Source organism: Crocodylus siamensis, chromosome 2, assembly GCF_052110815.1.
Source record: "Crocodylus siamensis isolate JL-2025a chromosome 2, ASM5211081v1, whole genome shotgun sequence".
Classification (NCBI taxonomy): domain Eukaryota; kingdom Metazoa; phylum Chordata; order Crocodylia; family Crocodylidae; genus Crocodylus; species Crocodylus siamensis.
Window position 1 is genome coordinate 160,141,777 of NC_143396.1, and position 26,904 is coordinate 160,168,680.

General features: G+C 43.4%; 1 protein-coding gene across 1 annotated transcript; it reads right to left on the reverse strand.

Moving 5' to 3' along the window:
• Positions 1 to 3,522: 3,522 nt before the first annotated feature.
• LOC149870985 (albumin-like) lies at positions 3,523 to 26,602 on the reverse strand. Its single transcript, XM_090031943.1, has 15 exons — positions 26,457 to 26,602; positions 24,710 to 24,770; positions 23,416 to 23,548; positions 20,555 to 20,769; positions 19,494 to 19,626; positions 18,509 to 18,606; positions 15,458 to 15,587; positions 12,586 to 12,800; positions 11,768 to 11,900; positions 9,184 to 9,281; positions 8,705 to 8,843; positions 8,027 to 8,250; positions 6,273 to 6,405; positions 5,571 to 5,631; positions 3,523 to 3,713 (listed from the first exon to the last, which is right to left on the reverse strand). Exons 1-14 carry the CDS (start codon positions 26,539 to 26,541, stop codon positions 5,581 to 5,583), a joined length of 1,848 nt encoding a protein of 615 aa, XP_089888069.1. The 5' UTR covers positions 26,542 to 26,602; the 3' UTR covers positions 3,523 to 3,713; positions 5,571 to 5,580.
• Between the last annotated feature and the right edge of the window lie 302 nt (positions 26,603 to 26,904).

Sequence of the window (26,904 nt, forward strand, 5' to 3'; positions counted from 1 at the left end):
TTTTTGCAAGGAGGGGGACACAGTCGAGAAACTGGATTTTTGGCCCCACCCCCGCCACACACACAAGGTTGGTGGGACATATTACACCCAGGATGCTGCATATCCTGGACAACATCGGGTCTGGCAGGTAGCATCCTGTCCCTGGACTTTTTTTGTTGTGGTTTTGAAATGGAATGTGATGAAGTTCAGAAGATTTGCAAGACTTAAGGAAGTCATGTAAAACCACTCACTCCAAAGTTTCAAACTACTTGCAAAATCTTACCATTATAGTGATGCTGCAGCTGTCTTCAGGAATTATGTCCACTGCAGTGGCAGCACATAATAGGGGATGCAGGGAGTGCAAGGACGGGAGGGTACATGGGCAGGGGCAGGAGGACATAAACTATAGGTGGCGGGGGGGTAGAAGAACTAAGAGGGAGTAGAAAATTAAGGTATTATTCTCCTCCCCCCGTTTAAAATAATAATAAACTTTTCTGAGCGAACCCATCCTGACCAGAAACTATGTCCGCTCCACTGCATGCTGTGTCACCTACTGGTGACTTAGATTGTAAAAACAAAAAGGATTATGTTGTAAAATTTTGAGGTACAGCAAAGTGTTATGAGAAGTATCAAGCCAATTATTTCTGACAGTAACTGAGCATGTCTACATGTGCACTTTACTGTGCATTAAACTAATCTAATGTTAAGTAAAGCATTACCGTCTACACGTGTACAGCAATTACTATGCATTAGATTAATATAAAGCACCGTTTGTTAATACTGACAGATACAGCTACTAGCCAACAGCGCTTTAAACTAATGCACCTTAGCATACATGTAGACATTAACATTAGGCACAGTTTGTGCCTGGTCAGCTGCACCAGCAGAGGGCCAGCCTCCTGCTTGGTGCTGAGCCAGGTGGCTGGCAGCCTTTCCACCCATGTTCCAGGGGCAGGTATTTGGCTGCCTGAGGATGCTATCAGGACCCCTGGCCTGACACCTGGGGCTTGAGCCAGCTGCTGCCTCCCCCATGGATAGTGCTCCACCACTACAGGCACATGCTGGGTGCTGCAGCCCTCCAGACCTTGGCTTTGACCCCTATGGCCTATGCAGGCTGCTGTTTGGCTCCTGAGCACCGTGCCTCCCTGGTGCGGGCACATGCTAGGCACTGCAGCCCATCCAGACCCCAGCTCTAGCCCCTGGGACTCCTGCCAGGCAGAACCTACCTCCCAAGCACTGTACCCCATGGTTACAGGCACGTGGTACCTGATGCCAGTACCTAGAGCCCCCATCTGACCCCCCACCCAAGGCCTCTGGCATCTGCTGCCATGTCAGGCTCTCTGACAGTGGAGACACAGGCCTGGGGACAAAACTGGACCCAGGAGGAGATGGTGGACCTAATCACAATTTGGGGGGGTGTAGAGGTCCAGTGCAAATTTAGCCAGATGACAAGGACCAATGCCCATATCTATGCAGCCATGGCTGAGCGAATACAGCACCATGTAAAGATGAAGCCCCTGTAGGGGCAGTGGATCCATGTGTGGGAGCATAAGCAGTGGTCCAGGGCTGCGTACAGTAGCATGCCATTCTTGCATGAGCTTGACTGCATCCTGGGCCCAACAGACCCTGGTGAGGCCTGCTACATGTTGTGTAGCACAACCAGGCTGCCAGAGCCTGTACTAGGGCTCACTGAGCAACAGGACTCAGCAGGGAAGGGCCCCTTAGAGCATCAGCTCCAGGTCCTGGTGCACTTCCCACTCTCAGCCACATCCAACAGCTTGGGCAGTGCAGTCCACCCCCTGCCCTGGCTACTCTGGCAGCATGCCACTGTCACGGAGGACAAGCCAGGGATGGCCCCTGCACTGAACAGTTGAAGCTTCTCCCCAGAGGGGACCCCAGGACACTGCAGCCAGCTGGACCATGTTTCTGCAACCAGGCATGGAGTCCAACCAATGGGTCTCAGGGTTGCCCTGTGGGCCTGGGTTTAGAAGACAGCTCTCCAGGTACCCTACTATAGGGGTGGAGGAGATGGTCAGTGAGCCCACTGTGGACACGGTCCTCTGACCACCACTGTCAGGGGGAGGGCAAGGAATGTCCATGGTGCACTGGCCAGAGGCCAGAGGCTGCTCCCAGAGTCCTCTGCCAGCTCGAGGTTACCCCTGGAGGCCCCTGCCACTGTAAGCAGGGGCAACACATACGGGGTGCACATGGGTGCATGTGCAGCCCCTGAGCATAGCGGTGCACTCCCTACGAAAAGGTCACCGTTCACCACCCCACCACCAACATCACTGGCAGCATCTGTGGGCGGTCCATGATCCCTGCTGGCTGCCGCCGATGCTGCCGGCAGTGCCTGTGGGTGGTCACCAACCCCAGGTCAGTGCTGGCCACCCCCTTCTCCCCACCACCACCAGCACCAGCAGCATCTGCAGGAGCTCCATGCTTACCACCGCTGCCATCCCACCGCTGCCACTGGGGGACATGCGTCATTCATGATAGTGAGGCTGCCCCTGGAGACTCCTACTAGCCCAAAGCTGTCCCTGGAGCTCCCTGATACCCTGAAGTTGCCCCGGCAACAAACAAAAGAGCTCCTCCAGAAAGCTTAGGATCGCTCAAAAGAACTTGCCAACAGAACGTGTTCCATGAAGAAAATATGAGGAACGTTACAGTGTGGAACAAGGGGTTCCTTAAAAACAGTAAGGGACTCAAAATATGGCCCAAATGAACTCCAGCCATTATAAATTAGTGGACTATACAAATCTTTTTTGAGACAGGAATGTGAAGCAGTATGAAGGAATCCACCTTCTTAGGAGGCTAGATAATCACTTAGCTGGGGTCATTTGACCTCAGCACTCTTTCCTGCCCATGGCAGGGGGTCAGACTTGAGGATCTGCTCAGGTCCCCTCCAACCCTACCAACTATGAAACTATGAAGCCTTTAGGCCATAAAGGTTCCCAAAAGTAACATTTTGAGTTATGGATGCCCTGCAAATCTTTGTCTTCTTTATGGAGGTATAGAAGAATAGAGCTGAAAGGAACCTTGCTGAGTTGTCTAGTCCAACCCTCTGCTTAAAGCAGAACATCTCTGACAAAATCATCTGAGCCAAGTGTGTGTCTGCCTCACAGATAAAATATCCCAGGGAGGGAGATTCCACCACCCCGGAGTAGTGTCATCCAGGAGTGTTGGGGTAATTTATTTCATGAATCACCCTCAGTTTTAGAAATTGATTCTTAATATCTAACCTACATCTCTTGTTGCAATTTAAAGTTGTTACTTTTTATCTGATCTCCTGTAAACAAAGGTGGTATGTTTGGAGTGTTGTTGTAGCCCTGACAGCTCAGGAAATATGCAAGAGTCAAGGGAGTATTTCATAATAACTTTTAATGTAAATGGAGTTAAGCATAACTTATTGTTTTATCTGGTATTTACTGCTCTCTCAGATCTGCATAAGATCTGCATAAGAACACTCTATGCCAAAAGCTTGTCTAAGCTGTCTCCAAAACTTACAGTTGATCCAATAAAGGATATTAAAGACTAAAGCTTAAAGATTTTTAAAACTTTTTCTTTATTATGCATTTCACCAGAAAAATACAGCTGTAAAATGTGTGGAAAAGTTTATGTTTTGTCTGCAAAATGTTGGGTATTTTACTAAACAGAATTGTAAACAACTGAGAAAGAAGTAATGTTGAGGACATATTGAGCAGGAGATATTAATCCTTTTTCTCCCCACTGGTGACCTAAAATAACAAAAAAAGATTATCTTATAAAAATTGTGAGCTACATCAAAGTGTTATGAGAAGTATCAAGCCACCCATGTTGACAATAACTGGGTATGCCTACAGGTGTGCTTTACTGCAGAGTAGACTCATTTGCTCCACAGTAAAGCATCATCATCTACAGGTATGCTACAATTAGGGCACAATAGACTAATTTACTCCAGCATAGGATAGTCCCATCAGACAGAAATACTATTGTATGCTGGAGTAAATTACTGCACTTAAACACACATGTAGATGGTAACATCCACATTAGTTTACTCTGGTTCAAATTGTGCTGGAATTTATTTAGTCACATTAACTGCAGGTATAGACATGTCCACTAGGCACATCTACATGAGATGATACATTGCCACAGCAACAAGCTACTGCACCATAGCTCATTGTTATAGTGATATAGCATCACCAGGTACGAACCATGACGTGGATACTACTGAGCAGTAGCAGCCAAAAATAACCATGGGGCAATGGCACTGCGCAGTAACACTGGTTACTGCACACTCTAAAGCAAGTACTAAATGATTGCATAGTAACAACTGCACAGTTGGCCATAGTTTGATACCTGTTCTCAGGGTCTCACTCACTTGAAAAACAGCTCACGGGATTGACTTTATAGGTTCTTATGCTGCAAAGACTCAGAACCAGAGTCACCTTTACCCCAAATGGCGCATCCTCATCAGGATTGGGAACAGAGGTTTTTCAGGTTTTAAGTCACAAGCTTTCTTTGTCAGCTCTGCGTTCAAAACATTCACATATGGCTACAGCTGTCCCAGGAGATCCAGTTGCAGAAGAGATGTCCCCAAGTGTGTCACAGTTATACCTCACTTGGACCTAACACAGGCTTTCTCTTCACTCGTGTTGCAGGGTGAAGATTCCAATTAGGCATGCTGCAGATTAATCTAAGAAAGCTATTGTATGACTGCACGTTGTATGGGCAGGTCTAGCATAGTGGTGCACAGCTTCTTTGCCTGGTGGGCCAGACTGGCAGTGCTCAGTTTGTCTGTGGCCCACATCCAGACAGTGCGCCCAATCTGGTGCCCATCTGGTCGTGTGGGGTAGAGGGGTCAGGCCAGGCCCAATGCAGCCCTGCAGAAGAAAGAAGCTTGAACCAGCCCCATGGAGAGGGAAGGGGGCATGGCCAGGCCCAAATCCAGCCAGGTAGAGGGGGAAAGGAGCATGGCCTGGCCCTAGGGGGTCAGGAAGTGTGACCAGGCCCCAACCTGGCCCCACAGAGGGAAGGGGACATGGCCCAGCCCCAGTGAGAGGGAAGGGGGCATGGCCAGGCCCTGCAGGGTAGGAGGGCATGGTCAGGCCCCAACCCAATCCTGCAGGGAGGGAAGAGGATGTGGCTTGGCCCCAATCCAGAAGCAGTTGGGTGTGGCCTAGCCCCATGGGGAAATAATTTGGTTCTAACTGGCCACATAGGGAACAAGATTTGGGGATTTGGCAGGGAGGAGGGTGCCTGTTTGAATAGCCACTGCTCCCCTGATGCCAAATTTCCAGACCCATGGGGAGATCCGCAAGCTGGACACAATGGTTCCACAGGCTGCATTTGGCCTGTGGGCTGAAGGTTGAGCACCCCTGGTCTAGCATGTTATGGATTGCATGAGGCAATCACCTCTGTAACATGTAACAGGTCTCCATAAAAAGAACATTGTAAAACACAACCTAGAAGGGGATGTGCTGTCTTTTGTAACCAAGGATCCCAGACTCCAAGATAAAAAAACAATTCTAGGAAGGAACCAGTGCTACATCAAGCCATGATCCCATTTGCTCTGAGGAATTAAATGCATAGTCCATAAATAGTGGTGCTCCTACCTGCCATGCTTTAGTTTCCAATTCCTAGGGTAGCTCTACTTTCAACAATGAGGTTTGCACCCTGGGAAGAGAGAAAACAAATATTTGAGACAGACAATCAACACTAGTAAATGACACAGGGCGTTTGTACACATGGTTGTGCTGCAGCACTGGGCACTTTTAAAAGTGCCCAATACTGCAGCACATGCATTTGTATAAATGGCAAAATGCACATCAGTGCTGAGAAAATGGCAGCAGCACACTTTTGAACTAAAACACATTGAACGTGTCTTAGTTCAAAAACACACTGCTGCTATTTTCTGTGCCCTAACGTGCATTTCGGCATTTATACAAATGCATGTGCTGCAGCACTAGGCACGTCAGCTCACATGCTCTGCAGACTCAATTTATCAAGTCTTCTATGACATGTTGGATTTCTGGTGCATCAGAGCAGACAAAGATATATGTATACATGCCCACAGTGTTTAGTTAGGAAGCTTCTGTGTTCTCTAACTGTTGGAGTCTTGATGGCACACAAGGTCAAACCAGATGTTTCTAATGGTTCATTTAGAGGAAGGTGCCTCACATGTACATTAGTACACAGAGAAATAGAATCACTTTGTGGTAGCTGAACCCTTTCAGTTAAAGGTAGATATTGATATGCTCCATGCATGCTTTCTTTGATCAAGACTAGGCTCTGTATTCATGAAAAAAAAGAAGTACCTCTTCACCAAAGCAGGTATCATGGTCTTCTACCTTGCAGCACTTATCCAACATAGCAGAAAAACCTCCGCTGATTGTCTGCAATTGTTCCTCTGTAATCTTGATCTTGCGTTTAATAAGGTTGACAAGCAAACTGGAATGAAAGCAAAATATAATGGTATAGTTAATACCAGTTAGTCTGACTTGACTTGCTGGGATTCAGTGTCACATTTCCCTGAGGCCTGGGTTGATCCTGGATCTGACTCAAGTTATGAGAAATGCCTACTAGTGCATGTGGTCTTGGGTTTGAAAGTGAGTTTTCCCTTTGCTCACCATGGACATGATCTATTGTCCAGTCAAGCTTATGGGATTTTTCCATTGATTGCAGTGAGACTTGGATGAGGCCCTGCATGTCAAATATGAGAAAACACAGAAACAGCTCAAAATAATCCTTGCTTTGTTGCTTCAACTCTTATGGGTGTGTGTAGACAAAATGAGGGGCATATGTGCACAACACTTTAAAGCGGGTTAAATGATTTTGCACCACTTTAATGGCATTGGTGTTTGCACGTGTCAGTGATGTATTGCGGATTAATTCCAGCCACTGTAGCTCATTCGGTGGTGTAATGTGCCTTAAATGACTTTGGGATTCAGAAAACTAAAACACTTCCAACGATGTTTAGTTTGCTGCCCTGCAGCCACAGAATGAAGCACTAGGCTCCATGTGACTCAGGGGCTATGCAGGCAGCCTAAACAATGCTGAAGACAGGCTCCACAGAAGAAGAAGAAAAAAAGCAGCAAGCCTGATTTTTTTTTTCTCCCCTGGAGCCTGCCTGCCTGAGCTGCTCAGGGACTTGGTTCTTCCCCCTGCGGCTGTGGTGCCCCCAGGGACTGCCTGAGCCAGGTGCCTGTGGGTGAGTGCCATCTGTAGGGAGGCACTGCTGCCATGGAGGAAAGCACCAGCCTCCCCCCGCCTTCTGCAACCCAGGGACCGCTTCACCTGCTAGCAACTCACCCTCCCCTCCTCACCACCAGAGAGGCAGGTAAGACACAGGTGTGCATGACACGGGGGCTTTACTTCACCCTAAACTGAAGCGGTGTTTTTAAAAAACCACCACTTCAATTTCGGGTGAAGTAAATCCCCATTTCATCTACAAATGCCTACAATTTCAGCCACACTGCTCAGTCTGCCCACTTCTCCGTTCACCTTCACTCACCTCTCCTCTCACCTTATTCTGGGTACAAAATATCCTCCTTGCATGGTTCTGTAAAGTCTCCATGGTTTTTAATTATTAAGAATGCATCCTTCAAACCACATCTCCTGGGATGCCAGTAGAAAAATGGCCTACTAAGAGCCCCCTCTCTTTTTCCTATCTGCTTTGTGCCATGCACTGGCTCAGACTGAGTCACTATGCCATTCTACTGAATGATCTCTGCAGTAAAGTTCCTAACAAGCTGAAGGAGGCTAGAAAAGCAAACTTTTCACCTCATATCCTCCCTACAAAGTGATCAGGGCTGCCAGAGTTGGCTATGAAAAAGAAAGCCTGAACATCTGGGAACAGCTCAGTGTAAACCAGCATTGTCTATGGATTACTTCAACTGAAGATGTGAAATACTGAATGTTTACAACCATAGTGACAGTAGTTTCCAAGCAAATGCTTGTAATTACCTTCAAATGCTTCCTTGGTGTATCTAATACATTAGAGTTGTGCTCCTCCATTTCAAGATGTTAATTCTTACAAGATCTATAATTAATTAGAAAACAAAGGTCTTACCCAAGCTGGTTTTCTTTCTGTTCTTCTTCAGGAGCGGTGCATAATTTATCATCAAAGTTGAACATAGCTGGGTTAAATGGTGGAGGTGTATACTTTTCATCCACTCCCAATTTGGTGAAGCACGGTCTCCTTTCAGAATAGGAGTCATCACAGCAATGTGCAACTTGGTCATTTATAGGTGTTGTTTCCTGTTTCTTGCACATTTCCTGAATCACAATGCTAAGCTGAATAGAGAAAAGAAAATCAACAAAGTAAGAGTCAAAATATTTTTTTATGGAAATAGGAATACCTGATCCCCACAGCCCAGTACAATTCCACTTCCAAACACAAAAAGCATCAGTCTAAATTTCATTTGGTTTTGATTATGGAGAATGAAAGAAATGAGTAAGTTTTTTTTAAGTGATGCTGAAGTAATCTGCTGAAGAGCTCAACTCCATTGAAAATGGAGGTGGCTTCTGCTAATGGATGCAGGGGGCTAACTTAAGGCTTCTAGCTTTGAAAACAGTGGTCCAGGTTCCAATAAAAGGTTTCAGGATCAATCTCCTGTTTAAGACAGAGGCAACTTTGAGGATAAAATGGCTGTTGTCTATGGGTTCAGCAGGTTTCATGGAAAGTTACGGGTGCAGTACAAAGAAAAAAACATCAAAAAGAAGGGAAAAAAGGAAGAAATCGACTCACACGCCCCTCAGAACAAGGTATGTGTTTTTCTTCAGGTTCATGGCAGCACTTAACACCAATAGCTGTCATCATCTTTGCAAGTTCAAGCAATGTTTGTGTGGATACCTGAGGCATTTTCTTGGTGTAGCGGATAAGAACCCTGAAATCACAAGATTCCACACTGCATGATTACTGTTGAACAAATTATTGGCACCAAGTCATGTAGCATGGCTAGTTTCACCAAGTACAGAGCAGTCTGTCCAAAGCTGTGCTAACTTTCCTTTGTTTCAACAGGGAGAGCAGCAGCAATGAATCCCCACTTAACGGGGTTTTTCTCTGCACCACCTCTTTTGTCCCAGTACTGCAGTATTGGTGCTTTCTGAAGTACCCTGAATAGTCTTGTGCCTTTTTCTGGTCATCTGTGTCTGGAAAATGTCACCCTTACCAAATTGAACACATTCCCTCCTTATACATGAGGATACTTTTCAGGAACAACATACTCTTTTTGGAAGTTAAATTCTCCACCCTGTGTAAGAAGATCACAGTTTGTCTTTACGAGGACTTTAGTCTCCTGGATGTGTTCTTGGATAAGCCTTTCCTGCAAATAAACATATTCCTTATTAGTAGCATGTAACATAATGTGTCCCTGGCAGCAGCACACCCAGGTCCTAAGCAAACAAATATGCATCTAGTGTAGCCACTTATCTCTTCTATTTGTCCCGAGGTACAGTTCCAGCCCCCATAACTGCAGTAATTGAGAATCCTATCATATTTGAACATATTCATTTTTGGAACATCCCTGAGTACACTAAGAACATAAGAACATAAGAAGAGCTATACTGGATCATTCCAATGGTCCATTTAGCCCAATATCCTGCCCCACACAGTAGAACAAATGGATGCTTTAGAAGGACAGTCTTGAAGCAGGTATATCTAGAGTGGTCTACCCCCTGTTCATCACCCTCCCTGGCATCCACCATCATTAGCTTAGAGATGATAGAAGGAATATTTCTGACTGTTTGCTCTGTCCTAGCCACTGAATCATTCTCCCTCTCAGGAACTGGCTTCTTCATTACTCAACAGTGCTTCACTTGTGTGTAGAGGAACACTACCAAAGTGACTCTTTTTTTTACTTAAGATGTTACAGCATGCTGTTTTCTGTCTCTCTCAACATTCTCCTGAAGAAAATATTAGGTGCAAAAATATTTGTGAAAAGTGAGCAGGGCTGTCCCTGGAAGTGGGGGAAGAGGGGGTAAATCGGGGAGAGAGCCCTGGGCCCTGCACTTTGGGGGGCCCCACAGTCAATGCCACATAGGCCCCACTGTGGCCACCACGCACTGCCACTGACGAGCGCTGCTGGCTCTGCCACCGCCGCTGAGCACTTCCAGCTCCGGCCGCTTGCCACCCCTGGGCCCCACACAGGCTGGTATGCCCAGGCCCCACACCCCTAGAGATGGCTCTGAGAGTAAGCATAAGGTTCATAAATGTGACTGATACAAGCTGATGGGCTTCACCTGAATAAATCTTTTTGAAACCTTTTTTCCCCCAGTATTTCCCAGCACTAAGTAAAATCCAGGTTTGTTTTGGCTTGCAAAATCAATGACTTCTGTTAGACTCTGAAGGACTGAAACGCTTTGATTTCAAGGCCAGATCCTGTTCTACCTATTAGGTGCCTAATTTTGATCCTATTTAAGCTTATTCAGCATGCATGTATTTTTGTAATACTTAAGACTGAGTCAAAAAATCCAGAAAGAACCTACACACCTTTTCTTTAACAGTCTTTCAGAGACCCAAGAGTGAAGTACAATCACATGTTGGCAGCTAAGTTCATTTACATGCCTAAGAGGCAGAATAGGTGTTAAACCAAAATTGCTTTGTGCCCCTAACAGACACAATAGACTGAAGTGTCACTCCTGCCAAGGCCCCTGCTATAGCAGGGAACTGATGAAGTGAGGTTGGTGTCATAAATTCAACTTAAAACTTGGGTTGAAGTCACATGGTGCACTTAAACTGTACTAAGGGCACTTAAAATGTGACCATCTGGACATTAAGGCTTGTTAACCCATTCTAAGTGTTCTGCAAGCATCTCAAAGTTACCCCACTACAGGTGAAGGTTAACTCTGAGCAGTGCTACCACTTCCATCTGCTCCATGGAGATAAAATGATCAATTTGCAGTCCACCAGCATCCCAGGATATGCCACTCCCAGCTCTCTCCTCTTACACCACCCTTCACCCCCCCACACAAACACAACAGTGACAGAGCCAAGGTATCCTGGCTCCTAGGCATCCCCTGCTTGCTAGACCTCTAGTAGCAAGAAACAGCACTAACATTTAATGTGCAACTGTTCACAACATGTTCTAACTTTAACACTACTTAACATCCCATGGATTTAGTAAGGTCAAAGTATAAACTTCACCCTTATTACTAAGTGCAGTTAAAATATGAGCAGATAGATGCATACCCAAGCAGTTTAGCATATGGTAAATGTCCTTTTGGCATTGCAAAGTTGTTACCTTTCAGGAGAGGCTTATCTCCTAACACATACTAACTTTAATACATCATTACATTCCAATGACCTGCAACTCTTACAAGTGAATGTTGGGCACCATCAAAACACATCCTAACTTTAATACACACAACATTACAAGGTATGGGTGATACCACCCTGAGAGATGCCAAAATGATGCTTGCAAAATGTTGTGAACAAAGTTTTTAAAAAACCCTGCATCAGACATCATGTTACACATTTTTGTACAGGACCTCATACATATGAGCCCTGAATTTTGCCAGGGCCTGCATTTGCCAACACAATGGAATTATTGGATGTAGTATGACTCCTCTACCTCTGGGTCAAAAGATAGTTCTTTCTCCATAGTCAATGAATCTTTGGCCTTTGTCCTCAGTAACAAAGATGGCATTGGTACCTCTTCCATGGGAATCCCAGCTTCTCCCATAGATTAATACACAATAGATTCTTTAAAAATGGAATCTCATTAAAATTCCCCTGATCTGACTCCATTCATCATAACTCAGACATCTCCACACTCTATTATACTACATGTGGAAAAACAGTAGAACCTACCACTTCTGCATAACATTCAGAAGGACTTTCAGTTTTACAGCACTTTCCCAGGGTGTCTTCATATAGCTTAGCAATCCTCAGAAGCATCTGAGTAGAGAACTCTGGATGCCTTCTTCCATATTCAAAGAGAAACCTGCAACAGTTGAATGCTGTCAGCATTAGAGCTGAAGAATAAAATTGCCATGGCTTCCCTAATGAATAACATAGTGATGAGCATAGTGACAAACCATGACTGTTGTTCTGATGGAAACAGGTCAGGTAAACCCTGAGGTTTGGAATGGGTTTCCTTGTGTTAGTAGGACATCTTTACCATTGCAGAGCCTATCAGTTATTGATTGCAGGAGGGGCAACAACCAAAGAAAAACACACTTCCTAAATAGGGTGTTATAGCAGAAGCACATAGCAGCCCTGAATATAATGCTATCTCATACCAGTGGCAAGGGGTGGAAAGGCACTGATGTGCTACCTGGCATACTCCACTAGAAGGATATGAGGAGTTAACACTGGGAATTAGAGTATAGGAAAAGGAAGGAAACAAAACAGAGGAGATATTGACCTCTCCACGGGCAGGTCTAAAAAAATCTTCCCAAGATGTACTCTCCTGGCCAGATTCTCCTCTGGCATAAAATGGCATCACTACATAGAGGATACCAGACAATTTACAGCAGCAGAATATTAGGCAGATAAAATTAATTTACTTTTTGTCTGTCTCTAAAATCTATTTTTACAACAAGAGCAACAACAGCAACAATAACAAGAATAACATTAATAATAACAATAACAGTAACAATAATAAATCTACTTATTGAATCACATACTCTGCCAGGAAGACATCATGTGCTGCCTCAAAGTGTCCACACACATCTGGGCTGTGTATGTACTTGTCACCTATCGGGGGTAAGTCTTCAGGTTTGTCATCAAAATCTGCTTCAATGATACACTGGCTTCGCTCCACCACCGGTTTCTCACAGCAGTGATGTATTTTACTGGAGAGCTGCTCTTGTTTGGAGCAGATGTAAGTCATGAGTTCAGCCTGCAGAAGGTGCAATGAAGCACCAGTTAAAAGGTGTTGACTGGCCATCCCCCCCTATTATTTTTGCTATACTTCGGAAGCACAAGTCAGTGCTGTGCTTCACCCATTTTCTAGAGAACTGGCTGACTGCCTAAAGAAAGAAAGAGTTTTTTCAGGATGTTGTAATCAGCACTCCACTAGACAGAGAGCAGCCTAAAACAGGCAGAGTTACTGCAGTGCCAGTCTTCCTCCCAGCAGTAGGCCCTTTGGTCTATCAGAGCCATGGCATTTCTGCCACTCTTCATGACCCAACCTGGGGAAGGTTGTCCCCATTCCTTAGTCTTAGCATGTTAGTGAGGGGTGACTAGAAAACCTCAAATTCCCTGTCTTTTTCACTGCCACATTCCCCTGACAGCCCCTGATTTCTCTGCACTGCAGAACGTGGTCAGATGCAAAAGCCCCACGAGAACAGAAAGGCAGTCTTGGACACTGCATGCAAGTGGACAGACATCTTGAGAGTACCCTTGTGGTCAGTACTGCAGTCCTTAACCTTGAAGGGAGAGCTTGAAGGGGGGACTGAGCCCCTCCATGAGAAATGAGAGTCCCCTTGTAAGATTTGAAAATCATAACCTGGGGAGGGTCTCCAATTTTATTAGGGCATTGTGATAAGCAGCACAATTTTTTTGCAGACCATCCCCCCCACCCCCGAAGAGTCAAAGTGTAATTCAAAACCTGGGGCTAAGGAATTGTTTTCTCTATATATGAACTTAAAAAATAGCAGAGCACTTCTAAATCCCCTTCCTCCCTATCTGCATGACTGAATCTGAAGTGCAGCACTGCAAAAAAGAGGTTAGGGTCAAGAATTTTCTGCTACTAGCTGCCTAGAAACTCCAAATACATTGCAGCACTGCAAAACATTTATAAGGTTTCCATTTATGCCTGTTTCTGCTCTGAAGTTCATTTGTGTATGTCTGTGGCTTTAATTTTTAACCTACATGGTCTACGTATTACCTTAATTAATATGGTGATTTTGAGCTTTGAAAAAACCTTAGGCAAGCAAATAAATTGAAAGTCATAACTAATGTGTCATAATTCTTAAGGGCTATATTTCTAATTGGTACTTGTGAAATATCCCCAACCAGTCCCTCTGAGAAACATTTAGGCTTAGGAGGCTGTGAAGAAAACTGTAATGACCTGTAGATTACTATAAAACTGGAATCTATAACACATAATTTATTGCTACAGCTGACAAAATGCCTCTGGGAACCTGGATTCTAGAGCTGGTTTTGTTTCTCTTTGCTCTCTGTGGTCAGCTTTTTACTAACATTCACCATAAACAAAGAATGTATATTTTGGAGCAGGGGGAAAAGGTTACATACGGCAGTACGCCTAAGCTACACCACCGTTTTATTACATACTGATGCAACCATTTGATGCATTCCCATGTGGCTCTTCCACCTCCCACTTTTAAAGCACTTAAAAGATAAGTTTGTCCATATCCTGATATTTCTTTGATGCGTCTTCAGGTTTTAGAACTACCAGCCCATTTTGTTAAAAAAAAAATAATGGCAAAAACACTTACTTTGCCTGGAAAACCAAACCTTGTGGGTCTGAAAAACCATCCAAGTTTACAGGCATCTTGAAATGAATTACTAAGTGCTCACTTCTGGCTGGTACCATACTCCCCACCCCGGCATGAGTTGCCTCATTAAGCTGAAGGGCACATATTGGGTGCACCTACATGTGCACATTTAATGTGCATTAACCTGATTTAAGGCACATTAAGGGAATGCATCTTCACACATGAACCTTAAAAATAGTGATTTAAGAATATTTGAACCTAAATTTGATACCTGCATAAAGCAGGCATCAAATTTATGCACAAATAGTTAAATCACATAGCAAACGGGACGACACACTAATGGACACGCAGTGTGTGCCCATTGACTTGGGACTAACTTTAGTTCCAAGTCAGTCTGCACACCCTCGTTAATGCTCATTAGCATGTCCACACATTTGCTAATGTGATTTAACTATTCATGCATAAATTTGATACTTGCTTTATGCGTGTGCCGATATCACCATAATACGCATTAGGCAAATGCACGTGAAAGTTGTGTAAAATCATGTGTAGACATTCCCTTTGAGTGTGTGTGTAAAAGCATGTGTAGACATTCCCATTGAGTGAGGAATTTAGGATCAGTGCTAGGCAGCTGTTGAGAATTTGGGCTGCGAGATTATGATTTGATTCTTGAATATGAAGTACAGCATACCATAGAGTTATGGGGCAAGAGTTTTCTGCTATTGGCTTTTGAAAACCTCCCAGCACACTACAACATCACAAGACACTTCTATGAACTGCATGCCTGCCTGTTTCAGTTTCAGGATCAACTTTTGCATATCTATCACAGCTTTCATTTCTAACCTACGTTGTCCACCTGTTTCCCTAATCAATATGATGATTTTGAGCTTCAAAAACACAGCCAGATAGGTTATACTCCAAGTCATAACTAATCATTCCTAAAAACTATATCCCAAGTTAGTGCTTAAGAAATATTTCCAACCACATTTCTTGGGGAATGTGTAGGTATTATACTGTGTGAGAGTGCATGATAGAAAATATAACTCTTCTGAGTTCTTTCTCAAATATACGAATGCCAAGAAAATATGTAATTTACCCTGTCATCCATGCACTCCACCATGTCACCATCGCAGCACTCTTTGTAGATTCCCTTGAGATCTTGTACAATTTTGTGAACCTCTGCAAATGGAGCCTTTGGATATTTTTGGCTAATTAAGGCTAGCCGTCTAGAAAGAAGGGAAGAAGAAGGGAAAAGAGCATTTGTGAAGCTTAGTAAAAAAATCTGACATTTAGGTTAGTCTGTAATACTCAGGAACAGGCAATTTTTTCATTAGTTGGACTCTTGAAAGCTGTCAGTCTCTCTCAAAAAAATGCTCTAGATACATCTTACTATGTTGGGCTACTCACTAGATAAAATCAATGTCTTGCATTTTTGCAGGGAATCAGTCAAGAAAACTGTACTGATCAGTTCTTAAATGTATAATAGGCAAGGGCTGTAGTTGAACCATTATTATCCAAGGAACATGCCTCTGAAGCATTGGTTCTGGAATAAATGATACAATCACATGTATCACTGCAACCTAGTATCTAGAGCTGGCTTCATCTGTCTTTACTTCCAGCGGTCAGCTTTGTACTAATGATCACAATCAACCAACAAAGATTATGTAAGTTTACCTATGCATAGTGCAGTATAAAAAAACAAAGCCACAATTAAAGATCTTGCCCATATTTGGCAAAGCCTGGAATGGCCTAATCTTTATGCAGGGTTTGAGAAGGATTCTGGCCATTACATACTCTCCCAAGAAGATATTATGTCCTGCCTCAAAGTGTTTGCACACTTCTTGCAATTTTTGCAATTCTTGGCTTTGGTGTGGTGCCAGAGGACTGGAAGAGGGCCAATGTGGTTCACCTCTTCAAAAAAGGGAGGAAGGAGGACCCAGGAAACTATAGCTCAGTTAGCCTTACCTCGATCCTGGGTAAGCTTTTTGAGAGAATTATCCTGGCACATGTCCATGAGGGGCCAGCGGGGGAGGTTATGCTTAGGGACAACCAACATGGGTTCATTAGAAGCAGGTCCTGTCAGACCAACCTGGTGACCTTCTACGACCAGGTCACCAAATCCTTAGATGCAGGGGTAGCAGTGGACATAGTCTTCCTGGACTTCAACACTGTCTCTCACCCCATTCTCATTAAAAATCTGGGAGACTGTGGTGTCGACACCTACACAGTCAAATGGGTCGCCGACTAGCTGGAGGGCCGCACCCAAAGAGTGGTAGTGGATGGGTCATTTTTGACCTGGAGGGATGTGGGCAGTGGGGTCCCGTAGGGCTCAGTCCTCGGGCCCGCGCTGTTCAACATCTTCATCAGTGACTTGGACGATGGGATAAAAAGCACCCTGCTCAAATTCACAGATGACACTAAGATGTGGGGGGATGTGGGCACACTAGAAGGGAGGAATAGGCTACAATCATACCTAGACAGGTCACAGGGGTGGGCAGATGAGAATAGGATGGGATTCAACACTGACAAGTGCAAGGTGATGCACCTGGGGAGGAAGAACCAGCACCATACCGACAGGTTGGGGAATTCCCTTCTCGTCAGTACAGAAGCAGAAAAGGATCTTGGAGTCATCACTGATTCCAAGATGAACATGGGCCAGCAGTGTGGGAATGCAGTCAGGAAGGCCAACCATACTTTGTCATGCATCCGCAGATACATCACGAGCAGGTCCAAGGAGGTGATACTCCCCCTCTATGCGGCACTGGTCAGGCTGCAGCTGGAGTACTGCATCCAGTTCTGGGCGCTGCACTTCAAGAGGGATGTGGACAGCATGGAGAGGGTCTAGAGGAAGGCCACTCACATGATCGGGGGCAGCAGGGCAGGCCCTACAAGGACAGGCTACGGGACCTGAACCTATTCAGCCTCCATAAGAGAAGGCTGAGGGGGGGATCTAGTGGCCTGTTACAAACTAGTCAGAGGGGACCAGCAGGCACTGGGGGAGTCCCTGTTCCCCCAAGCACTACCAGGAGTGACTAGGAATAACTGTCACAAGCTGGCAGAGGGTAAATTCAGGCTAGATATCAGGAGGTGCTACTTCACTGTCAAGGCAGGCTAGGATCTGGAACCAACTTTCAAGTGAAGCGGTGCTGGCTCCTACCCTGGGGGGTCTTTAAGACAAGGCTTGACAATCACATTGCTGGGGTCATTTGACCCCAGTACTCTTTCCTGCCACGGCAGTGGGTCGGACTTGATGATCTGCTCAGGTCCCTTCCGAACCTACTAACTATGAAACTATGAAACTGTATTTGTCCGTATCCTGACACTCTGATGTATCTTCAGGCTTTAGGACTAACAGCCTACAGGTTTCCCTCACTTTATGCGGGTTCTGTATGTACAAATACTCTCTTATTCAATGACCCTTTTTATACCAAAAATTCATTATATACAAGGTAAATTCACTCTTATGAGATCAGTGTTGTAGAAGCTCCTTTGTGTGGTACATTGTAGGAGTGATGCGCATCAAAATATAGTCTCCTCGCTCATTGTCTGTGACATGTATTTGTGTAGTTGCCATCCCCATTATGGTAACATTCACCACCACCCTGTGCTTTTGTGTACTGTCTGCTGTTGGTGAGCTCCAAAATTCTCATGGTAGAAGTGGTAGAAATGGGTCTACGGGTCAGTAAATTTGAGGTTTTGGAACATATCCCCAGGAGCAACAGGTAGGGGGTACATGAGGGTACATAAGGGTACATATGCACCCCCTGAGCGTAGCAGTGCACCCCCTACAAAAATCACTACAATTGCCGCTGGCCACTGCTAATGCTGCTGGTGGCATCTGCTAGGGGTTGCCAACCCCTGTTCAGTGCTTGCCACCTCCCCTCACACCACTGACAGCGCTGGTGGCATCTGCGGGAGCTCCCGCTTACCACTACTGTGCTCCCGTCACCACTGCCATGCTAACACCACCGCCATGCCCCCCCCAGCCACTGGGGGAACACATCGTTCATGTATATCCCTATGTGTTACATTGTAAAGTGGGTTCCCTTTATGCAAATTTGAGTTATGCACCGTTTTCCAGGAACACGTACAACATAAAGCAAGGAAAAGCTGTATTTTCTTATAAAGTAATGGCAAAAACACTTACTCTGCCTGGAAAACTCTCTCCCCAAACTTGTCTAAGATTCCACAGGCATATACCTGCTGTGAATTCAGTTTTCTGGCTTTTTCCTTTAGGGCAGGTATCTATGGTAAAAAGAAATGATTTGTCAAAAAAAAAGTCACATTTGATAGATTAGAAAACAAGAAACAGGAAGCTCCAGTCTACAAACACAAAGGGCTCTTCCCTAGTAAAATGTGAAGAGGCAAGCAAAGCAAGAGGTCCTCATGCAACCATTAGCCATTTACAGTCCAGCAGTTAATTTTGGTTCAAATATTTAGGACCCAGAATGGCTGCCCTCCCTCTTGCTAAGTTGTACCTTGCTGTGTACCAATTGATTTCACTGAACTACACAGCCTTTGCTCGCAGGGTCACCGACTGCTGGTTCATCAGAATCTCAGCACTGAAGCCATGGGGACTGAACACAAATGAAGGGACAGTGTGGTCCAGAATGTTTTAATAGTAGGTGACAGATCGAAACCCTTCAGTTATTTTATGATTATTTCACAAATAACAATATGTCCAAGTAAGTAATGTGCAAGAGCACCACAATTTCTGCATAATTTGAGAATAACTTCCTTTGTTTTTGTATGAGGCAAGGATTTCTTATGGTGAGAACTTTCATTGGATTAACTGCATAGTTGAGACAGAATTAGACAAGCTTTAGAATACAAGACATACTTCTTCAGGTCTTTTTTGTATATCATTATTTTATATACCGGTATTTTCTCATTCTTCTGAAATGCCCCAAAGCCTGTGTTATTTAGAGTGATAGGCATTGGGGGTGGGAGGAAATCTGGGAGACAGATTGTAATTTCTACCTTAGAAGTTGTTATACAGTCAGGAGGCACACTTTATTTTAAAATTACTAAGGTTGATTAGACATTGTCCTTTCAAGACTGCCTTCTGATCTTACCAAAATCAGGGTTAAGTGGATGGAAAATTTCACTTTTCACATAGAAAATCTGAGTACCTTTTCATCCAGGCAAGTACCAATTTCAGTCTCTGCACAACAGGCTTCAATTACATGCTCATAGTCAACACCCAGGGCAAGAAGTGCAGGGGCATAAAGGAAAGGTGCTCTTCTTGCAACCTGATAGAGGTAACTGTAATTCGAAGAAAATACAAAGCCAGGTGTTTCAGTAACAGCAATAAATGTCCTCAACTCTATGCAAGGCTTCTGTTTTGTTTATTTATTAGAGTCATAGTCTTCCCTTCCCCAAAAGGCTCAGGATGGCTTAAAATAGTGAATGTGCAGTGTCTAGGTTTTTAGAATGTGTGTATGTACACACACATTCTAAAAGCCTAGCCACCGCACATTCATTATTTTAATATATATTAGAAACACAGCAATCTAGACACAGAAATCTAGTGTGGTATCTACCAGTAGTGTGTGTTGTGCTACATCTGAATATCTCCAAAGGAGAATTCACAGACGGAGATCATTAGGTGAATTCCTTATATATTTGGCCACATCAATACAATGAGAATTAGATTTGTATTTTTATTTTTTTTAAATCACTGATATTGTATAATGGGATGAAAACTGCCCAGTTTTGTTGTTGCCACCCCTTGCTTGCTTTCTTTTTACCATTTTTTCTGTCCTTTCCAGTGACAAAGTGAAAAATGAAAAGAAAATGGAAACTGGGAAAAAAAGGAATGCTGGAAAAGTAGAAATGGAAACATTACTGGGTTTGGGTTTCAGGCCTTCATGAAAAAAAACTTTCCAAAAAAAATCCAGAAAATGTGCATATGAAGAAACATATGGGTTTTTTTGCAAAAAATTCAAATTAAAAAAAAAAACCATTATAACATCTAATGGAAATGTCATCACAAGTTCAAACTTTGAACAACTTTTCCAGCTACTTTGACACAAGTGTATACAATATGTATGTGTGTAGCTGTTTCCACACTTAAGTTGGCAACATTTTGACCACGTAATTCTGTGTGTCTACATGTCCAATGAATCTTGCGGAGTACCTCTGTTTAGTATGATTAACAATCTGTATCTTTTATAAAAATCAGTTTCCTTACTGCTCCAGGAATGACTGTTTGTTGTCCTTGAAATCCTTGCACAATGCATCAGGCTCAGGTCTCTGATATGGTTGAATGAATGGTGGATCGTTTGTTTTGAATTTTAGGAAGCACTTATTTCTTTCAGGGTCATCTTTAGCACAACAGTCAGCCATAGCCCCATACTTCTCACCAAGAGCCGGTACTTCACAGATCTCATCCAAGAAAATGGCAGGCTATAGTTAGAGGAGTAGAAAACAAACATGGCCAAGAGTCCCCATGAAAGTTGGTTATGGAAAGCATAATGTATCATAATACTTCGGGTCGGAAGGGACCTAAACAGATCATCAGGTCCAACCCACATCATCAGGTCCGACTCTCTGTGGATGCCTGGGTGCAGCTGTGGCTATAGCAGCAGTCAGTGTGCTATTCCCAGTTCAACTGGGCCATTGGCAGAATGGCTGTCAGGGTTAGTGGGAATATCCCCCAGAAAGTTCTGGAAATTTACTGGCTCTATCATTCACTGGAGACAGACCAGCCTGACTGGTCCATCACCTTGTCAGGGACATTTGGGGGCAGGATTATGTGCCTTTAAAAGATCATGGCCCAGCCAAGACAGAGGCATCCTAAGGATATGCATTATGATCGGACCCCCTTTTCCAAGCTAGCGCAAAACATTAAGTCTAGCCTGTGTCCCACCCTGTATGTCAACCCAGTCATTTTCTGGGATAGCCCCACAGTTGCCATAGCCTCCATGAAGTCCCATTTCAGCCCTGACAGGCCAGCCTCAATGTGAATGTTGAAGTCACTCAAGACAGTAAGTCTAGGTGTTCTCAATACCACTTCCAAGGCCAGATTTGCTAGTTTAGTCAGGGGATCTGTTGTGCAGAGGGCTGATTGTTGTACTAACAGAATCCCCAACTTATCCCTGGTCCCAAACACAAGGTAGGATCCTCTGCACTGAACAAGTCGGGCACCAGACACCTTCTACATGCAAGAATTTCTATATAGGCCACTGCCACCCCAGCTCCCCTACTATACCTTCCCCTACCTAGCACTATCCTGATAGGCACAACTGAGACCCCAAAATGTTCCCTTCCTATGCTCACCATCTTCTGCCTGCTGTTGGTAATTTCCACCCAGTTGCCAGGGCTGACAACAGGTTCTAAATTATGATCCCACCAGGAAAAATGATTGTTTGGGGAGATGTCCTTAGCCAGGCACACTAGGACACAGATTGAGCAGGGAAGCGACTAGGGGAAAATTCCATCCCACCCTCCCCTTTCCCACATTTGGGCACATGGGCCAAAGTCATATAAAGCTAAAAATCAGCAAACCTCTATCAATTCCAATAGTTACACTAAGAATTGACACAAGTCCATCAATTTAAATCAGGGATGTGAAAGACATGGTCCACAGACCAGATACACCCTGTGGAGCCCTAAAATTTGGCCATAAGTCTCAGACTGACCCCACACACTGCATACAGCATATGATGCTAGTTTGGTATATGCCACGTTTGGTGCACATAGCTGGACCCAGTGTGCAAAGCCAGTCCAACATAGGCACTTTATGCAGCATGCCCTGTGCCAACTTCATGCATAAGCCCTGGACTGGGGCCAACATGTGCTTCATGCAGTGTGCAGGGCTGGTCCAGGGCATGCATGCACTACATGAGGTGCCTGCATTGGACTGGCCCTGTGTGCTGGCTCCAGTGCATGGGGCATGTCTGTGGGCCTGATCCATAGGGCTGGATGACTTTGACAGTCGATTCTGATATCTACATTCTCCCATTCTTTATGATCCGTAGAGGTCTGCTGTTACTTAAACTTAATAGGAAATATACCATCTCAAGTTCACCTCACACTACCAGCTCCACTGAAATCAATGTGAGTTCTCAGGTGTATCTATGACAGGATTTGGTCTATATTTTAATAACAATACAGGAAACCTTCTAAAAAATGTTGTGATCCCTTGTATTCAATTTGCCAGTTGGAAATAGCCAGAATATAGTCCCAAACAGGCCCTTCACATCCTTAGGCATATGACTAATACTGAGTAGGCCTCTAGGTAAGTTAGGTTTCTCTAAATATCTCCAAATACTTATATATCTTTGGAAAGCTAGATCGCAGGCACATCCTGAAAGTGAGGGTCTTAAGTTCCCACTAATGCCTTTAATCTCCAACTGGATTGGATGCAGCTTCCTGGCAGCCAGGACAAGTTCCACTTGCCCCACTTGGGGCCAGCCCAATCTCCCCTAGCTGGGATGAAGCTGGAACAGCTCCCTCTCTGCTCTCCAAAGCTCTGGGCTAAGCCCCCATACTCCCTGCCAGCCAAGGGCTGGCAGGTAGGGGAGCCAGGAGCTCCCTCTGGCTGCTGCAGGTGGGCAGAGCAAAGCAGGAGCAGCCCTAGACTGGACTGCTGGGCTCAATTTGTTCCCAACAGGGGCACATGTATAGATATGCACCAGGGAGCACTTTGATGATCCTGAATTTTCTGCAGAAAAAAATCAGGCACATTAATTGCATGTGTAGACATGCCCAATGTTTCCTTATAGTCAGACCTATACTTCATGTGCCAGTGTCCACTTCTAGGCTCCTAAATATCTTTAAAAATCTGACCATTAGTGACCCTATGCCTTAGAGGAAGTCAATGGAAAATAGGGTGCTAAGTTGTGTAAGCATTTTGAAATTCTCTACTCTTAGAAGCTGGTATTTAAGAATATCCACCTGAAAGGCAATTTGGCTGACAGCATCAAAGACTGAGCACTTTAAGGGTTTCTACTGATAAGACAAGAAGATTTTACTTTGCTGTTTAAAGTAAACTATTTCCTGTTTGTAACATACTATGAAACAAACACTGTAACTGGATATTTTGCCTACCAGTGATTTTGTGCATCCTTCAGCATCCTCATTAGCTACACATTTGTGTGCAAGGTCGACAACATCCTTTACCAGTTTAGCTAGTTCATCAAAAGAACACTTCTGGAGGTACTGAGCAAATGTGATCAGGGCACTGAAATATAAAACATAATTTTTAAAGGTGAAGATAACAAAGAAACATCTTTTTTCATTTTACACAGTTGCCTTTGGATTCAGAGATTTTGTTTTGATTCATGGCAATCAAAACTGAGAGAGATCCCTTCACTGAAATTACTGAGCAAAGTTAGTGAGAGCCAATTATTCCAAAGGAAGAAAGCTATGACCAAAAAACCGATTCAAATAGCATTTATGCCTAAAATGAATAACCTCAATATCATAATTCTGCAACCTATATGCTTTCTCATCCCTTCCCTTCCAAGTGTAATTTTTAGTTTAATTGCTTTGTGAGGACCATCATATAGGGTATAATCACCTCAGATTAAGGACTTGTCCTCAGTGGGTGCATCTACATGAGACACTAATGTCCAATCACTACTACACATTTATTATTTATATTAGCAAGTACTAAATAAATGCACAGTACTGGAGTTACTGCACAGTAGTGCTGGTGAACATCTTTTAAGTGATACTACTAGTGCAGTAGCCTAATAATACTGTGCAGTAGCGTATTAGCACTGTGTTGCAATGCACTACTGCACAGTATTTTTCAACTACTGTGTAGTCAGCTTCTTGTGCAGACGTGCCTGGCATTATACTTCCCCTTGCATCCAGCATACTTGCAGTTACCATAAGTTTAGTTATTAGTGTCACGGTTAAAAGTAATTGATAGTAGAACATTAACACCCAAAGGAGTTTCTGTAGTAGCTCTCTGAGATCTTTAATTATCTCCACCATTCCTAAAACCACTAGGCAACTTGGTTTGTCCCAGTAGTGTCCTTTGAATGAGACACTATTTGGCACACAAAGGTTATTGAATCTGCACTACTCCTAGGCCATATTTGCTTGGGGTGGTCGGACTTGGGTGTGGCAGCAAATTTGGTTCCTACTTACCTAGCCAGTTGTCCTACAGTTCACTCCTGAGCATCTCCTAAGGGTAGGACTGCAACTGCTTCAGGGCTCAAACAAGTCCTGAGTCTGCCTTATCTGGCTGTATATAACATTTTATTTTCTTAGTTTGTATAGTCCATATGTCTTTTAATTAGCCCACATTGTATTTCTCACTAACCACCAGCTTATTTTTGGTGCAAAGACAAATGTAAGGTTATTATATTATTCACCTTAAAGGTTCACTTACACTTTTTGAAAAGTATCTTCCTGTAAATCATTGAAGCGGTGGGCAATTTCACTCTTGTGTTCTAGTTAACAAAAAAAAGAACAATATGTATCAGCTTTACATCTGCTGTGTGTAGATTCCTCCTGCTAGGGTGAATCTATTTGGGCATATGGAGGAGTGTTTGGAAAAATGTTCAGACTTGACCTAACTCTTAGACCCAAGAGAAATGTTCCTATTGACTTCAGCAGGAGACAACTATAGCTGAAGTTTTATAATCCCTTCCTTTAGTTTTTTTGTTTTTGTCTAGGGCTATCCATGCTGCTTTTCTGATAACCCTTCTTTCCCAAGCCTTTCTTTGGGTTACCTCGATCTTTCCTTCATCTCAGATGGCCCACCTAACTCACTTTCCATTGATTACTATGGCCTTTTTCATATGCTTATCTAGCCAAAGTTAGTCTGTCTCACCATCAATATATTCTGGTTTTATAGTTAACTGCCAAAATGTGTTCCTGTTTCAAGTATAAGACAAACCAACTGGATCTCAGATACCATGAACCATTAGCAAAGTTGGAGTTTCAGTTATAATGACTGCACTGCTGTGAATATTGATGATGAACTCAGATGGTCCCAGTCTGATCTTTAGGAAAACCTTGTTGATCTTTTGAGTTTTTTTAATTTGCATACCTAAAGTTAAAGAGGTCCATTGGCTTAGATTCATGCTTCGCTGGACACAAATCATTTGCATCTGCTGTAAAAGGTAGGGGTTATATGCAAGATTTAAGTCTATAATTAAGATACCTAATAATGCAAGGCTTGTTGATCCAGGTATAGCTTAGTAGGCTTTGCAAAGTGACTGAGTACATAGAAAAATGAAATAATTTTATTTTCACTGGAATTTTTATCAGATAACTTGGACATTTCATTGACCAAGGGATGAATAGAGGGGATAGTTTTGGGCAAAAACAGAAATGTCTAGCCAAATGTTTCAGTCAAAATCTTTCAGCTTTTGTGTTCTCAGTTCTTCCAAAGAGGAATAAAAAGCTCTCCAGGAAAGCAATCTCCTCCTGTAAAATTTAACTAAACTCAAAATCTCAAGAAAGCTGTGATGGAAAATTCTTGGTCAGCCATACTCAGTGCCCAAATTGAGATATAGACAGAGTATTAGGAAAGAAAGGAATAGCAGCTCTAGTTTTATATATCATTTAAAGAAAAAGATTTTTTTGGCAGGAAAGTGCATTTCCTTGCTTCATTCTGTAGAAGTTATTTAGGGGAAAACACTGTATGTTGATCACACATTCAATTAATGGCATGATAGAAACCAGCTGCAAAGTCAATACACATTTTTTGTGGAATAACTCTGTGGCTTATTCCATGTTTTATGATACCATTAATTCCTTTAATGTGCAGCTGGGTTAAAACTTAAGATGTGATTAACTTGTTAAACATGTCTCAGATGTAACATGTGGCAGGGACTATAATTCATCTCATATCAGCACTGACCAAGCCCACTATTTTCAATAGATTAAGTTATTCTTCAGAGGGATTTGCTTTCAAGCCTTAACCTGAAAAGTTTCTGCCTTCAGAAATTAAAATTTTTAAAGTCTTTTAAAGTCAGAGTTTTGCCATAAACCTCAATGGATTTTAGAGCAATCATTTAAAACTAAGTTGTGAAATTCTGCAAAATTGAATCCAAAAGTCTTGGAAGCAATACTACAAAGCTTGCAAGCACACAGCATTAAAGCAAGTAGTCAGCACAGATCTTTCTTACCTGCATCTCGAGCAAATCTTTTCAGATTCTTAGATGTAGCAGAACTGAAGAGAAAAATTAAAGAAATTAATGCCACCCACTTCATGGTTGCAGAATCTGGTGGGGGAACTATTGTGCAGGAATGCTAGAAAGATTGCAAGAAAGGTGTTCATTTATATACTCTTCTCTGTCCAGACCTGTAAACGATTAACCATACAATAATCACTTGTAGATTTCCATTTGATCTGAATATTACAAAACTGAGAATATTTTTGCCAAAATTTAATTTGATATCATTATTTACCTATTTGGACTTGATCTGAATCTTTTTGTTCTGAAAAGGCCTTGCAAATTCATGAACCTTCTATCACCCAAAAAAATAAAGTTTTGCGTAAATTACCTTATCAGATTACAACCAAAGGATTTCATTAAAATATTATTTAGTTTACTCTCATTGCCATGCTTTTTA